The following is a 13998-nucleotide window of genomic DNA, read 5'->3' as shown; positions in this document are numbered from 1 at the left end:
TGTAGCTTCTGTAGGGCAGAAAGAGGATATACTGTATGTCCCAACCCGCTGATCACTAACATTTCTGTAACCCTCCATGTCCTTCTACCCGGCCTCCCATCCAGCCAGCTGCCTGCCTGCTGAGAGCAGCACTTTGGGTGCCCGGTCAGGACGAGGCACGCTGATATCTCTGCCATTAATCAGGGGAAGGGTTAGGCCCAGCCGCCTGAATTATTGGGAATATTAGAAAAGCAATTAGTAAAGCCCACGGCCGACGCAGATTTAACGAGGTTAGAGTTACTGTCGGGGCCGGCAAGGGGGGTAGGAGTGGTGGAGAGGCAGGCAGAGACGAGGAGGGAGTGTTTAGATAAAGACACTAAAATGGTTGATGCAGAAGAAGCTGTGGGGGGCGGGGAGGGTAGGGGAGATCTGTGGAGAGGGGAGAGCGGTGCGGCGGTGCATTGAGAGCCTGGGTTCATAGTCTCCCCTCAGGGGTCTCTTCCCTCTTACGCCGGCCCTCCTGATGCCTGCTACTCCATTAATCACACTGATGTATCACAGTAGTCTGGGAAGCAGAGAAAAACAACACGACTGGATAACCTGTTGGCTTGTGCTTGTGTGTGTGTCTGTGTGTGTGTGTATAAATCTGTCATCACCACAGGACAGGACTATTCCAGACTGTTAGCTCCATGGATACACCATATATGTTCAGGAGGGTCTTCTCCCTCTGCTTGTATCGGCTAATGCAGATATGTGTTTAAGACGCTTGTACTTCTGTGTCTGTATTCAGTGTGGAAGCAAACAAGATATGCATTGACTGATGGGAGAAAATAAGCTATTTTTGTGAAATGTTGTGAATTTCAGTCATTTAAAAACCATGTCTGCAGTGATATCTGATTGGATCTTTTCAGAAATTTGGAAATAAAACAGAGGTGAAGAATGTTGTGAGGGTACGCCATTTATTGGATATGCCGTCCTGCTGTATAAAGAACTGTTCCCTATGAACCGTGTTGACAGTGCTGTCTGTGGATTATCCAGAGTGACTTGCACAGTGTTCGTCAGTGTGTGTTTTGAGTAGCACACGTCAAATGACACCGTTGATGCAGATGTTCCAGAAGTGGATATGTTCTAAGTTGTGCACACAAATCCGAAACACAGAGGGTAATTGAGATGTTTTTTTGTGATTTGTGTAAAGCGACCCTATAAACAGCAGTATAAAAAATGTTTAGACGCAGTTTATTACCTCCTATGCTTTGGCTCATTTGTGCAGGTGAAAACCAATTTAATTCTCTCCGACAAAGTTGGCCTTTCTTCTGAGGGCAAACCGCTGTTTGGATTGATACTGAAATTCATGTTTTTCCCAATGTGTTCTTGTGTGGTATGAATAGCAAAGAAAAGAAAGAATGACAGAGTGCAGACGAGTACATCATGCTTAGTCAAACTTGTTTTGAATACCTCCTGCCCACTGAAACCCCTCTAACCACACATAATGTCAATTCACTGAGACTCACCAGTGAATGTCACCATTTTTCCTCTGGTTCCTACCTGAGAAACTCTAAATGTGACTGTGCCCTGTATCCTTCACCCAGGGAACAAGACAGACGTCCACACATTCGGAGTGCACAAGTTAAGAAAGCCAATCTGTGTGTGTGTGTGTGTGTGTGTGTGTGTGTGTGTGTGTGTGTGTGTGTGTGTGTGTGTGTGTGTGTGTGTGTGTGTGTGTGTGTGTGTGTGTGTGTGTGTTTTGAGCAGGTACTCTATTGATCGGCGCACAGACATGGACAGAATGTTCAACGTCCATGCAGGCAACGGGTCAGTGTTCATCCTCAGGGAGCTGGACAGAGAAGAGAGCGCCTGGCACAACATCTCCGTCATCGCCACAGAGTTCAGTAAGTGCAGCCGGGATGGGAAGCAGACGTTTCTGTTCACCCACTTCCTGTTATTTTGTCAGCCAAATTGGATTTTTGGAATTTATTCTAACCTCTGAATGTTGCATTGAAGTGAAAAAAGAGGATTTTGTAGAGTACTAGAACAGACACTGCCAGTTCACCCAGTATTGGCGGACGGCTGGTGTTTGTTTCCCACCAGTGAGTAGCACTCAAATACCTCTCAGAACATGGCCTTTATTTGAAACAGGCTGATATTAGACTTTTAATCCGAATGTTTCCTGGTATCATAATATTACAAATTAGTGAGAAGCCTGCTGTTTTCTGCTCCTGATTTTAATTGAATGTAAACCTTCATGTGTTCTTGTTGTCTTGATAAATTCAGTGGAATGTCCACACAGCTTCATCTCCCTATTAGCACAACAACAAAGTCACTCACCCATCTGCTACCCTGTGCTTTTCTCTTTAAAACAACTTCTGATTTCATTCACTTATTAATTCCCCTTGCTTTGCTTTGGCATTACTGTCAATTAAACAACACTTCACATTCAAATCCATGTATTATGCCCTTTGAGCTGCTGCTGCAAGACTTTAAATGTGAAACTTGTACAAGTATTGAGTGTCATGATGTTACCCTGTGTTCCAAAACCCATAATACCAGAAAAAGATGTCCCAATACAGAGTATGTTAAATGCAGTATGCCAAAAATACCAGGATGGACTTTTTTTTTTCTTCAAACCAGCATGCTTCCATGCCTATTTTGACCCACAATCCTTTGTGCAGCATATATGAGCAAGAGGAACGTAATGTAGAATACAGTAGAAGAAGTATGTCCCAACTGTTTGCATACTGCATGCAACAGTACATAATGTATAAGTGCAGCTGCAGCACATACTAAAAGTATACAAGAAAGTATGGGATTTGCAACTCCGCTTGTATGTCAATGACACTCAACTCTTCATGCACAGGTATTTAACACGACAAGGCATTTATAGTAGTGAAACATGTAAATCTGTCCCCTTCCTTCAAAGACTTTTAATGTGAAACATTAGGATTTTATTTTTCATGCTCCTTCAATATGTTCAATATATGTCAAAAACACCTAGTGTGCTTATAAGAACATAACTATATATATATATATGCTCTCGTTTGTTCATTTCTGTCTGGTTGAATCTGTGGTTAAATCACCACATCAATTTCTCTTTCTACTCTGAAAAAAAGAAAAGTTCACACAGAAAAACGTCAGTTCACCAGAGAACGGACAGAGAAGTTTTTGTTTCTGTCTCTGTGAAGCCTGTGTTTTCTCTGCAGCCATATCTGAGTGGAAAGAGGAGAAGTTGATAAAAAATCATGCTACTCTGCATTAATGTTACGTTCATTTGTGTCAGTCCAGTTTATGATGAATAAACTAACGTTTCATATGTACTTGTCAGCCTGGTAAAGTAACTAGTAACTGAAGTAATCAGATAAATGTCTTGGAGTAAAAAGTAGAACATTTCCACTGATTTGTAGTGGAGCAGAAGAATAACGTAGCATGAAAATAAAATACTCAAGTAAAAATAAAAGAGCCTCAAACTTTACTTTAGTCCAATAATTGAGTGAAAACCTCTGGTTAACAGGTTTGTTCATTCAACAAGAATAGTTTTTTGACAAGCTTGTTGCACTTTAAGGTCATGACTAATATTTACATTGATAAAATAAAGACAATATACTGTATGTACTCTACTACTGTTGCTGCGTTGTTTTACAATATCCATTAATGTGATGCTCATATTTTTCCAGCCCCTCATTTTGGATAATTTTCGTCAACCAGCCTCAATTCCAAATTACTTGAATAACCCTGATGTAGCCTTTATTCAGTCAGTTCAGTGATTGCTGTTTGTGCCTAATTTAGTGAAAGAAAACCTATTTTCTTCATTTTTTCTACGATTTGATCATGTAAAAGTGTTTATATTCTTACCTAGAAGGCAAACAATTGTTTACCTTTTTGCCAACTAAATATATAAACGCATAAAAGGAGCAATGTGTCTCCTACTGTTTCAAAATCTCACTTCACTTTCATTTAAGATTGTTACAGTAATCCCTAAGCAAGCTGCCTCATTATTTCAGTTTTTGCATGATTGCATGACATGTCCTTAAGAATATCTGATTACATTTTTTTAAGTATTAGGCTTTAGATCTGATGCATGGTATTTTTAGAATCTAAAAGAAAATAGAAAATAACAACCGAACCGAACCGAAAAACCGTGACCCCAAAACTGTGATATGAAGCGAACAGTGGATTTTGTGAACCGTTGCACCCTATATATATCCCATTAGGATAATGTCACAGTCCTAAGAAAAATTCACATTAAAAGTGCACAAGTTTTCCTCATAACTTGAGTGCAACAATGCAAAAGAAATAAGTCCATAATATAATGTCTCTGTTGATGAATGATGAAATAAGCGCTGCAGAAATTACCAACAGTATATTATGCTTCATTTTTTATGTAAGCTAATAATACAGGCTTTTGAACCCACCTCAAGGCTTTTCCCCCTGAATACTGGCTTTTATTTGAGTTATATATATTATATAAACATGCAAACGGAAAAAGGCAAAGGCTACACATAGACAAACACTACTCATGTACTATGATTCAGTTTTGTTGGGTCAAGAAATAATTATCTGCATGAATTCACTGTTCCAACCCTTTGTGTTTCCTAGACAACCCACGCCAGATCACCCGCGTTCCCGTTTACATCAGAGTGCTGGACGTCAACGACAACGCTCCAACATTTGCCACCAATTACGAGACGTTTGTGTGTGAGAACGCTAAGGCTAATCAGGTTGGTATGACCAAACTTAAAGCAGTCGTTATGGTTTCATCTTGACTCCCCCATTAGGATTGTCTCCGCGTCCAGTTCAGCATGTAATTAGCAGACACAGGAGCGCATTTGTAATCCTGTCACGTGTGTTTTAAGATAGAAATACTAGGTGAGGGGGATAATTAATGCATCTTTCTTCATTATGATCACTTCTCAGGTTGAGTAATACAATTTTCATAACAGTTTATCCCCCCAAATATAGAAGACAACGACTGCAGTTGTGGAAAAGAAGTTTAAAAAGAAAAAGCTGCATTGTAGACAATTTAATATTCAATTTTTTACTCCCATCACAATTTTCATCTGCCGTTTCAGTTGTACTGCTGCCATTCCTCCTAAGTTGGAAACGTGTTGCAACACATTACACATAAAACTTTGACACTTTATGTCTTAAGGCTTCAGTATCACTTGAAAATTGCACCACATATATGTTGCTGTTGCTCACAGACCCTGGCTTTTTAGACTTGCATTTGATCAAAATATTATCTTTTAAAGAATACTATAGTAATGTATCAGAATTTAGTAGTTGATTATATTTTGTATTGATAATCAGGATCTGGACAGTAACTACAAACTGAAGCTATTACATTAAAGTGGTGAAGTAAGAAATACATAAATGTATCTTGAAAATGTAGAGGTGTAGAAATGTTAAGCTGCATAAAAAGGAAGTCATCAGAAAAAGTAGTACTTCAGTACGGTTCTTGAGTATGTGTTCTTAGTTACTTTCCATCACTGCTTCACTGACATTAACATGTAAAACTGAGCAAACAGAGTAATACAGAAAAAAAACTGCACATACAGTGCCTATAGAAAGTCATGATACCCTTTTAAAAATATCGCTTTTTTTGTTTTACAGCCTGAAATAATTTACGTGATTTACACATTTTGCCTTACAACATTCAAGTGAATGTTTTTTTTTTCAAAATTTCTGAGAATTAATGAAAAATTAAAACTAGAAAAGCAGGGTTGGAAAAGTGATGAGTCCCTTTAGAATAACCATTATAAACATTCTCAGGTATAACCAATCATCTTCAAAGTTACACACCAAGTTAATTGGCCTCCACCTGACATCAACTGTGGTGGTTTTGATTTGACTTCAGAATAAATAAGCTGTTCCTTGAAGCTTCCACTCCTAGTAGTGCATGCTAACAAATAATTCACCATGGTTTGAAAGATGCTTTCAAAAGAGCTCCAGGATAAAGTTGTGGATAGGCACAAGTTAGGAGAAGGATATAAAAAGATTTCAAAGGCTTTAACTTTCCCTCTGAGTACCGTTCAGAGTATTGTCCAGAAGTGAAAGCCATATGGATCCCCCCAGACCAGGCCTAGATCGGGACGCCCCTCCAAACTAGATGACCAAGCCAGGAAAAGATTGATCAGGGAAGCTACCAAGAGGCCCATGGTGACCTTGAAGGAGTTACAAGTCTTAATGGCAGATGTTGGTCGATCTGTGCATGTGACAACAATTTCACATGTTCTACATGTTTGGCAGGGTGGAGAGAAAGAAGCCTCTTCTGAAACAATGTCACACTGAGTATCATAAAAAAACATGTTGAAGATTCTGATGCCATTTGGCAACAGGTTATATGGTCAGATGAGACCACCACTTTCTGGGCTGAACTCTATGAAGAAGCTCTATGTTGGGAGAAACCATACACAACACACCACCCAAAACACACCATCCCTACAGTGAAGCATGGTGGTGGCAGCATCATGGTGTGGGCTTGTTTCTCTTCAGCAGGGACTGGGCAGTTGGTCAGGATTGAAGGGAAAATGGATGCTGCCAAGTCCAGCCAAATTCTTAAGGAAAACCTTCAGCCCTCTGTTAGACACTTGAAAATGGGCAGGTGGTTCACCTTGAGCATGACAACGACCCAAAACACACCTCCATAAAAACAACACAGTGGCTAAAGGACAGGAAGGTGAATGTCCTAGAGTGGCCCAGTCAGAGCCCTGCCCTGAATCCTACAGAATATCTGTGGATGGACTTCCCCATTCGCTGAAGTAGTTGTAGTCCTTTTCGCCCTCGGTGGTCACAGACTCCAGTGAGCTGAGGGACCACAGAACCGTTTCCCTCGCAGGCGTAGGTGGCCAGGGAGTCATAAGGCGACCGATCTCACCACAGAATCTGACTGAACTCCAACAGTTCTACAGGAAGAATGGGGAAATGTTTCCAAATCTAGGTGCACAAAGCTGGTAGAGACATATCCAAACAGACTGATGGCTATAATTAAAGCAAAAGGTGACTCCACAAAGGACTACATCTGGGGAACCCTGCCAACCCTGCTATTGTAGTTTTTCATTTTTTATTACTTTTCAGAAATTTTGAAAAAAAAAATAAATCACCTGAATGTTGTAATGCAACATATGTAAATCATGCACGGAAAAAAAATTTTTCCAGGCTGGAAAAACAAAAAAAGTGACTATTTCAAAAGGGTATCATGACTTTCTATAGGCACTGTACATACAGTATATATATGTATTCAATATATATATATATAAGAATATATATATATATATATATATATATTTATATAAATAGTATTTTATTGCTCAGAGCGTATAAACACATTGAACAGACAGAGGGGGTTATGATAGATAATCAGATACTAGCAGGTGTGTCAGTGGTGAAATGAGTGGTTCACAGAGCTAAAAGTCTCTATTAAAATATTATGTTTAATTGCACTTATTGATAGCTATTGTGGAGTGACTTCATTATGGCTGCAGTTTACTGTGTTACTCACCTGTTTCTTATTTCAGAGGATACAAACCGTGAGCGCCACAGATCCAGACGAACCACTCGGAGGACACCGATTCTTCTTCAGTCTAGCACAGGAAGCTGCTGGGAAGGCAAACTTCTCTGTCCGCGATAACAAAGGTAATACAGTATCAGCTGATGTTTGAGGTCATCACATTAACTTCAAGCTGCTGTATAATGCTCCCATAGGGCACTTATACCTGTTGTAAAACGTAACCACATCAAGTGCTCTGAGGCACAAGATATGATTTATAGTTTTTTTCATCACAGCACTCAAAGCACATTCACAGTCCAAATGAAATTTCTAGTAGAGTTTATTGAAATATTCATTCAGGTTATTGATTTCTGCATAGTAACGGAACATCCTGTTGTTTTCAGACAACACGGCCTGGATCCTAACACGGAGGAACAGCTACAACAGTCTGCAGAAGAGCATCTACCAAGTGCCTGTGGTCATTTCTGATGGAGAGTTCCCCATGCAAAGCAGCACCAACACCCTGACCGTCAGAGTCTGCACCTGTGACCGCGAGGGCAACATGAAGCTGTGCAACGCCGAGGCACTCACAGCGAGGGCTGGACTCAGCACGGGAGCTCTGGTTGCAATTTTGCTTTGTGTCATCATTCTGCTCAGTAAGTACAGACTGCATGAGAGGCAACCACCTGCAACTCCATCTTGCAAACATTTGTTTTTCAGTTTGAGCTTTATTTAACCCAGGTGGGCGGGCTGAAAGAGTTTCTGAAAGCTACATCCGGGAGCTGTTGCAAAGCACCTCTCTCAGGTGATAGAGACAGTTTAAATTCATCATGTTGTGTGGGCAGGTAATTCTGCCAGTGACAACAGCTGACAAGTTCATTTGATTGAACAGCAAAGCAGCAAAGATTGACAGCATCTCACCTGGGGGAATGGAACATTGTGATTTATTGCCACCAAACTTTGTGCTTCACGGTGAACAGGACAGGTGCAGATCAGGTGCAATTGTATTAGGTTGGAGAATACCGTTATGACTTTTTACGACATACTATGCTATAGTTTTTGATGACTTTTTTCAACAAAACATGCTGCTTTAGACACGCTTTCCTATGACATAGGAATGACTATGACATATTTGGAGTTTTTTGACATACTATACTATGACTTTTTATCTCTTGCTTTTTTTGGACACACTATTCTATGACTTTTCTTGACTTTTTTTGCGATTTTGATCAAAACCTGTAGAAATGACCGAATTTATAGATGTTTTGCAATGAATGACAGTCGCTTTGAATTACATTTTTAATGAACGAACCATGTTTATTACATGCATCAACAGATCACCAAAGAGAGAAAAAACTGCCAATAAATGACAGGATATACAAATCGCACAGTACAGAAATCTTTTTTTGACCCATTTATACTATGAGAAAAGATGTGAAATTTTAGCATTGACGAGTTGACAGTATGTTGCATAAAAACAAGAGTAAGGTCAATCGTTTTCGAAACAAATGTCAACTTAAGTTTAGAGTTAAAAAACAGTGTGATCATCCAACTTATGTATTTAAATATACTTGTAACTAAGAGAATACACATGTGAATGGTTAATCATGATACAAGTATAGAAATAATTTTATCATGACGAAAAACAATGTTTAACTGAAAAGTGTTTCAATCGACCCGACTCTCCCCTCTACTATGCGATTATTTTTACTTTTCTTGACTTTTTTCAACAAAATATGCCATGACTGCTTTAGACAGGCTATACTACGACTGATTTAAGCATTTTTGGACATATTATATTTTGCACTGGAGTTCAAAATTAGAGAACAAATTATACTATACTATACTATACTTTTTACTGTTTATAATCTGATAGAATATCCGCTGTATCTATACCACTGCTGCACAAGCATGTTTATTTTTTTAAATAACCAAGGCACTTCAACAAAAAACCTTTATTTAGTGAAAAAAGCAGTGATCAAAATGAGAGAACAGTAACCATTGTGTCAGAAGAGAAGATTTCAACAATGTTTTCTTCTCTAGGATTCAAAAATGAACAGGAAGTGTAGAGGCCACAGCTTTGAATGACTTCAGCACATCTGCGCCCACAGGACATCACCAGTTTCTCACACTGCTCTGGTTTGATCTGGGTCCATTCTGACTCAGTCTCTTCCACAGTTCAGTAACTGGAGTGGGTTTCGTACACATTACTTTGTTGATAAGAAGATTCTCTATAGGGTTTACATCTGGACTCTGGCCATTTCATTGTTTCAATATTTTTAGCTTCAAGTAACAGCTTCACCTGTTTTACAGTGAGACAGGGGACATTGTCTTCATGAAAAGTGCAGCTGATTGGAGACAATAACAGTGAAGGTATTGCATGTTGCTGAAGGAGGTTCACATAAACGTTTGCATTCACCCTGCCATGGAGCTGTACAAGAGGCCCAACTCCTGCTGCAAAAAAACATCCCCCAAACCATGACACTTCCTCCTCCAAAACCTGAAAAAGTCATAGTACAGTATGTCAATAAAAGTTATGTCGAAAAAACCCCATAAAAAAGTCATAGTATAGCATGTCAAATAGTGTAGTATGTCGAAAAAGCCACAAGAAGTCATCATATAACTGTCAAAAAAGTCATAGTATAGCTTTTTTTAAATAAAGTAAGAAAAGAAAAGTATAGTATGTTGGAAAAGTTTCACCATTGCACTGGAAATTAATGTCAATTGGTGCTAAATTTTATGCATATCTTAAGAGCATATGCTACCTTAAGAACATTGGGGCATGCTTAGGGGTGCCCAAAGTGTATTGTGTTTATGCCCCAGCTTAAATGCCATCATGATGCATGAAGTTTTGTTTCTAGCACACACGCTGTTAAGCAGCCGTGGCCCACAGTAGGGAAAATACATAATGCATCCTTGTGGTAGCTGAGCCTGTTTGTACAAAGTCAGACAAAGTCCCTGAACATCAGTGAACACTCATGCAACATCAAAAATTCCCCTTGGACAGTCACTGGCCTTCAGAACAAGGAGTGGGAGCAAAGAAACAACAGCAAAAGTCACCAAAGTCTGCTATCTGTTGTCTTTGTTTTTGTTCTCCCTGTAGTGATCGTGGTACTGTTTGCTGCCCTGAGGAGACAGAGGAAGAAGGAGCCTCTGATCATCTCCAAAGAGGATGTCAGAGACAACGTCGTCAGCTACAATGACGAAGGGGGCGGAGAGGAGGACACTCAGGCCTTTGATATCAGCACACTGCGCAACCCAGAGGCCATTGAGGAGAGCAAGCAGAGGAGGGACATTGTCCCGGAGACCTTCTACCCTCCAGTTCGACGTCCTGTTCTGCCCCCGATCCGGGACAATAACGGGGACGTGAGGGACTTCATCAACCAGAGGCTCCTGGACAACGACAGCGACCCAACGGCGCCGCCTTATGACTCCCTGGCCACCTACGCCTATGAGGGAAACGGCTCCGTGGCAGAGTCCCTCAGCTCACTGGAGTCTGTGACCACCGAGGGCGACCAGGACTACAACTACCTGAGCGAATGGGGACCCCGGTTTAAGAAACTGGCGGACATGTACGGCGGCGACGACAGTGACAGGGATTCCTAACGAGAGCCTGGCACACAGACGAGGAGAGAAAATGAAATGAAACACATGTTTAAAACTTTCATGTAATTCTGGTGCATGTGTGGCGAGAAGAATGGCGAAAGGACCGAGAAACGAGCACTGTTTGTTCAAAGTGCTCTTTCACTGCCACCACTCACCATTCAGTTGTCCCTCGGTGACCAGACGTAGGCTTTGTGTGTCCAGTCAGTGTTAGTTGCGTTTTTGCCAGGGTGCAGTAAAAAAAAAAAGAGACTTTGTGTCAAGACTTCTTTTGTGTGTGTATATGGGGTGTACATGAGGCCCAAATATATCTATAGCGATACTTTCTTTTTTCCAAAGCTGCGTGTGATGGACATGTTCAGCAAGCAGTTTTGTAAACCAACAGATATGCCTATGTATTTTTCAGTGTTTCTGGGACAAAAACATGCTGCATATTGTGAGTTCTATTTTAGCTTGTGTACGTACAGTAATATGATACAATACACTGTACAGTTCTTTAGTTTTTCTAGGGATTTCAATCATCCAAATGATCCCCTTATTCAGTGATGGCTGCCTCACATTAGCCACTTATCCACAGTTGTGCTCGAGCCAGAAAATGTTGGCAAAGATGAGAAATCTCAAATATAGATTGGAGAGGTACGCGTCATCCAATTTGCATTAGTCGTGGCTTGTCGCTGTTGACAAGTGGCTAATGTTCTTACATGAAGCTATGGTAAAGAAAAGTGGAATTTACCACCGAAACAATCATCCACAAACACAGCAGTTAGTCATTCTTGCAGGGTCAGATTTGAATCTTTCCACAGCTTTGAGCATTCGCTGTGAGGTGAGCCAAATACCAAATATTTCCTTATTGAGCTGAATGTCTTCAGAACCATTTTTCTCTGTGCAGCCCACTCTTTTGGCTGAGTACACAAGTACACAAAATAGTGTTATTTTTTAAGATACATTGATAAAAAATATCACCAATTTAACGTGCACCAGGCTCAGTTAGAGGAAAATACTGGTCTTGTTTAACTTTTTTGCTCCTATCGACCACAGAAATGTGTCAATGTTTCCGTCTGTACAGCATGGTGTAAGTCATAGTCACATTAACTCCCAGTGCTTAAATGATGCCACAGAGCTTGAAACAATGGCATCAAATTAGATGAAAGATGAAACGTCTCGTGGACGGTTATCATTAAAATTCATTACGCTATTTTATTTTCTCCTGTTAAATGGTTCATTTTATCTGGACAGGAAGAAAAACAGCAAAAGTAGCATTTGAATCCACGTTGAAAAAATATGTCGGTTTGAATCAGAGAAAAGTGTATGATATGAATCAAAAGAGTTGCCTTAAATTATAAAAAACTAATCAATGAGAAATGGCCTGAAGTCTAGACTTTCTTCATTTGTGTACGGAGCGGAGCTCTGCCCTGCGCTGTGGAATGTATAATAATGTAAAATAGTTTAATGAAATGTGCCAAAAAGAGAGGACAAGAACACCAGTATTTTCCTTTAAAATTCCTCCTTTTTCTGTCCACTGTTCCCTGGCCTTCATTACATGTATTGTATGTCGTGTTGAACAGGAAGCCAGCCCAAGTGTTCACCCAACTGATTTCCTAAGGGAGGAACAGCCTTTTCCATAAAGAGGCTTATCAAGGGACACCTGACCTTTGAGTGGTGTGGAACAAGGTTCATAAACCCAGAAGGTGTGTCCTCGGTTCCAGGAGAAGGTCAAAACATCTCCCTGCAGCAAGAACACACGACGGTCAAGTTTTTAATGAGAAAACAAAATAAAGCAATATCATCAAATTACTTCAAGACCTCCCAACTATGAATAAACAGTTTTGAAATAAAGAAGGCTGGTTGCACGAGGGGAGGGCAGGATGATACAGAAAACAGCTTGAACAAGCTCTGCCCTCACTTTAGCAAAAGACCAGCCTGTGAAGACGCTGACATTTATCAGACATTTGAATCAGTAATAACACGATGGCATAATTGCAAGTGGTACACTTTTTTTCTCCCTATACTCTGAAACCGACTGATATCAGCGACGCTGCAGCGCACTAAACAATCCAATTGATAACACAGTGGTTGGAAAATTATTTACGCTCAGCTTTTGTACACGTGTTCTCTTTTTTCACCCCCTTGTTTTGTTTATTAGCTTGTTGCTGGAGCTCCTATTGTGTAAGTGGCTATTTCAGACAGTGGCAAGATGATAAGCAATTAATGGGTTTAAAAACCCTTCACTTTAAAAAAAAAAAACTGCTTTTCTGCCTCAAGGTACGATGTGAGGTCTCAAATGGAAATCAACATGACAACAGCACTCACCGAAAGCAATTTTTCCTCCAGTCTTCAGTATTTTCTGTCTTCATACGAGGTTTCAGCATATCGCCATTACGAAGACGTGCTTGTGTTTTCCTATGGAGAGTATAATTGCCTCCAAGCATTGGCGCCATGCTCGGCTAAGATAACAGTTGCACATCGTAATGTACCGCAAAGCACCGCCACCTGCTGTTTTTTTGTTATTTGAGGCAACTAGATGGTGACGCTGATGTCCTCTTTCTCCAGATACAATAGATCTGTGGTTGTTGATGTGTAGACACGGTCGGCCTCAGGGGCTCACCTCTTCTACGGTATATGATGTTGGTGACAATGTGATTTGAGCAGTCAAGTTTTGTCAATGTAGAAACAATTTGAGAGGTCGTGGTAGTGTAAGGGGCCCTACATCATTGGCCATTCATCAATCTGCTTTGTAAAACGTGATATTTTGTACTGAATATTTATATGATACGATTAAATATCTTTAAAAATCAGCCTCTTTATTTTTTTTGTGAGGTATTCTTCCAAAACACGATACATTAAATGGAGGGTGAGTTTGATAGGTTTATGTACTCTATATCTCTATACTCTCCCTTTTTTTTTTTACTTCTGGTTATGAACGATAATTAAACCTT

At 40.1% G+C, this 13998-nt stretch overlaps 1 protein-coding gene across 1 annotated transcript in view; it reads left to right on the top strand.

Moving 5' to 3' along the window:
- LOC310963344 (cadherin-6-like) overlaps positions 1–13844 on the top strand; it is a 71741-nt gene extending 57897 nt beyond the window's left edge. Inside the window, exons 8-12 of the mRNA XM_083936093.1 lie at positions 1732–1868; positions 4570–4691; positions 7488–7605; positions 7864–8115; positions 10563–13844. Of these exons, the coding sequence (XP_083792219.1) occupies positions 1732–1868; positions 4570–4691; positions 7488–7605; positions 7864–8115; positions 10563–11065 (1132 nt within the window). The 3' untranslated portion in view covers positions 11066–13844. The remainder of the gene's footprint in view (positions 1–1731; positions 1869–4569; positions 4692–7487; positions 7606–7863; positions 8116–10562) is intronic.
- Positions 13845–13998: the final 154 nt, after the last annotated feature.

This window comes from Echiichthys vipera (assembly GCF_963691815.1).
Source record: "Echiichthys vipera genome assembly, chromosome: 21".
Classification (NCBI taxonomy): domain Eukaryota; kingdom Metazoa; phylum Chordata; class Actinopteri; order Perciformes; family Trachinidae; genus Echiichthys; species Echiichthys vipera.
The sequence above is the reverse complement of the archived record's forward strand: the minus strand, read 5'-3'. Positions and strand labels throughout refer to the sequence as shown.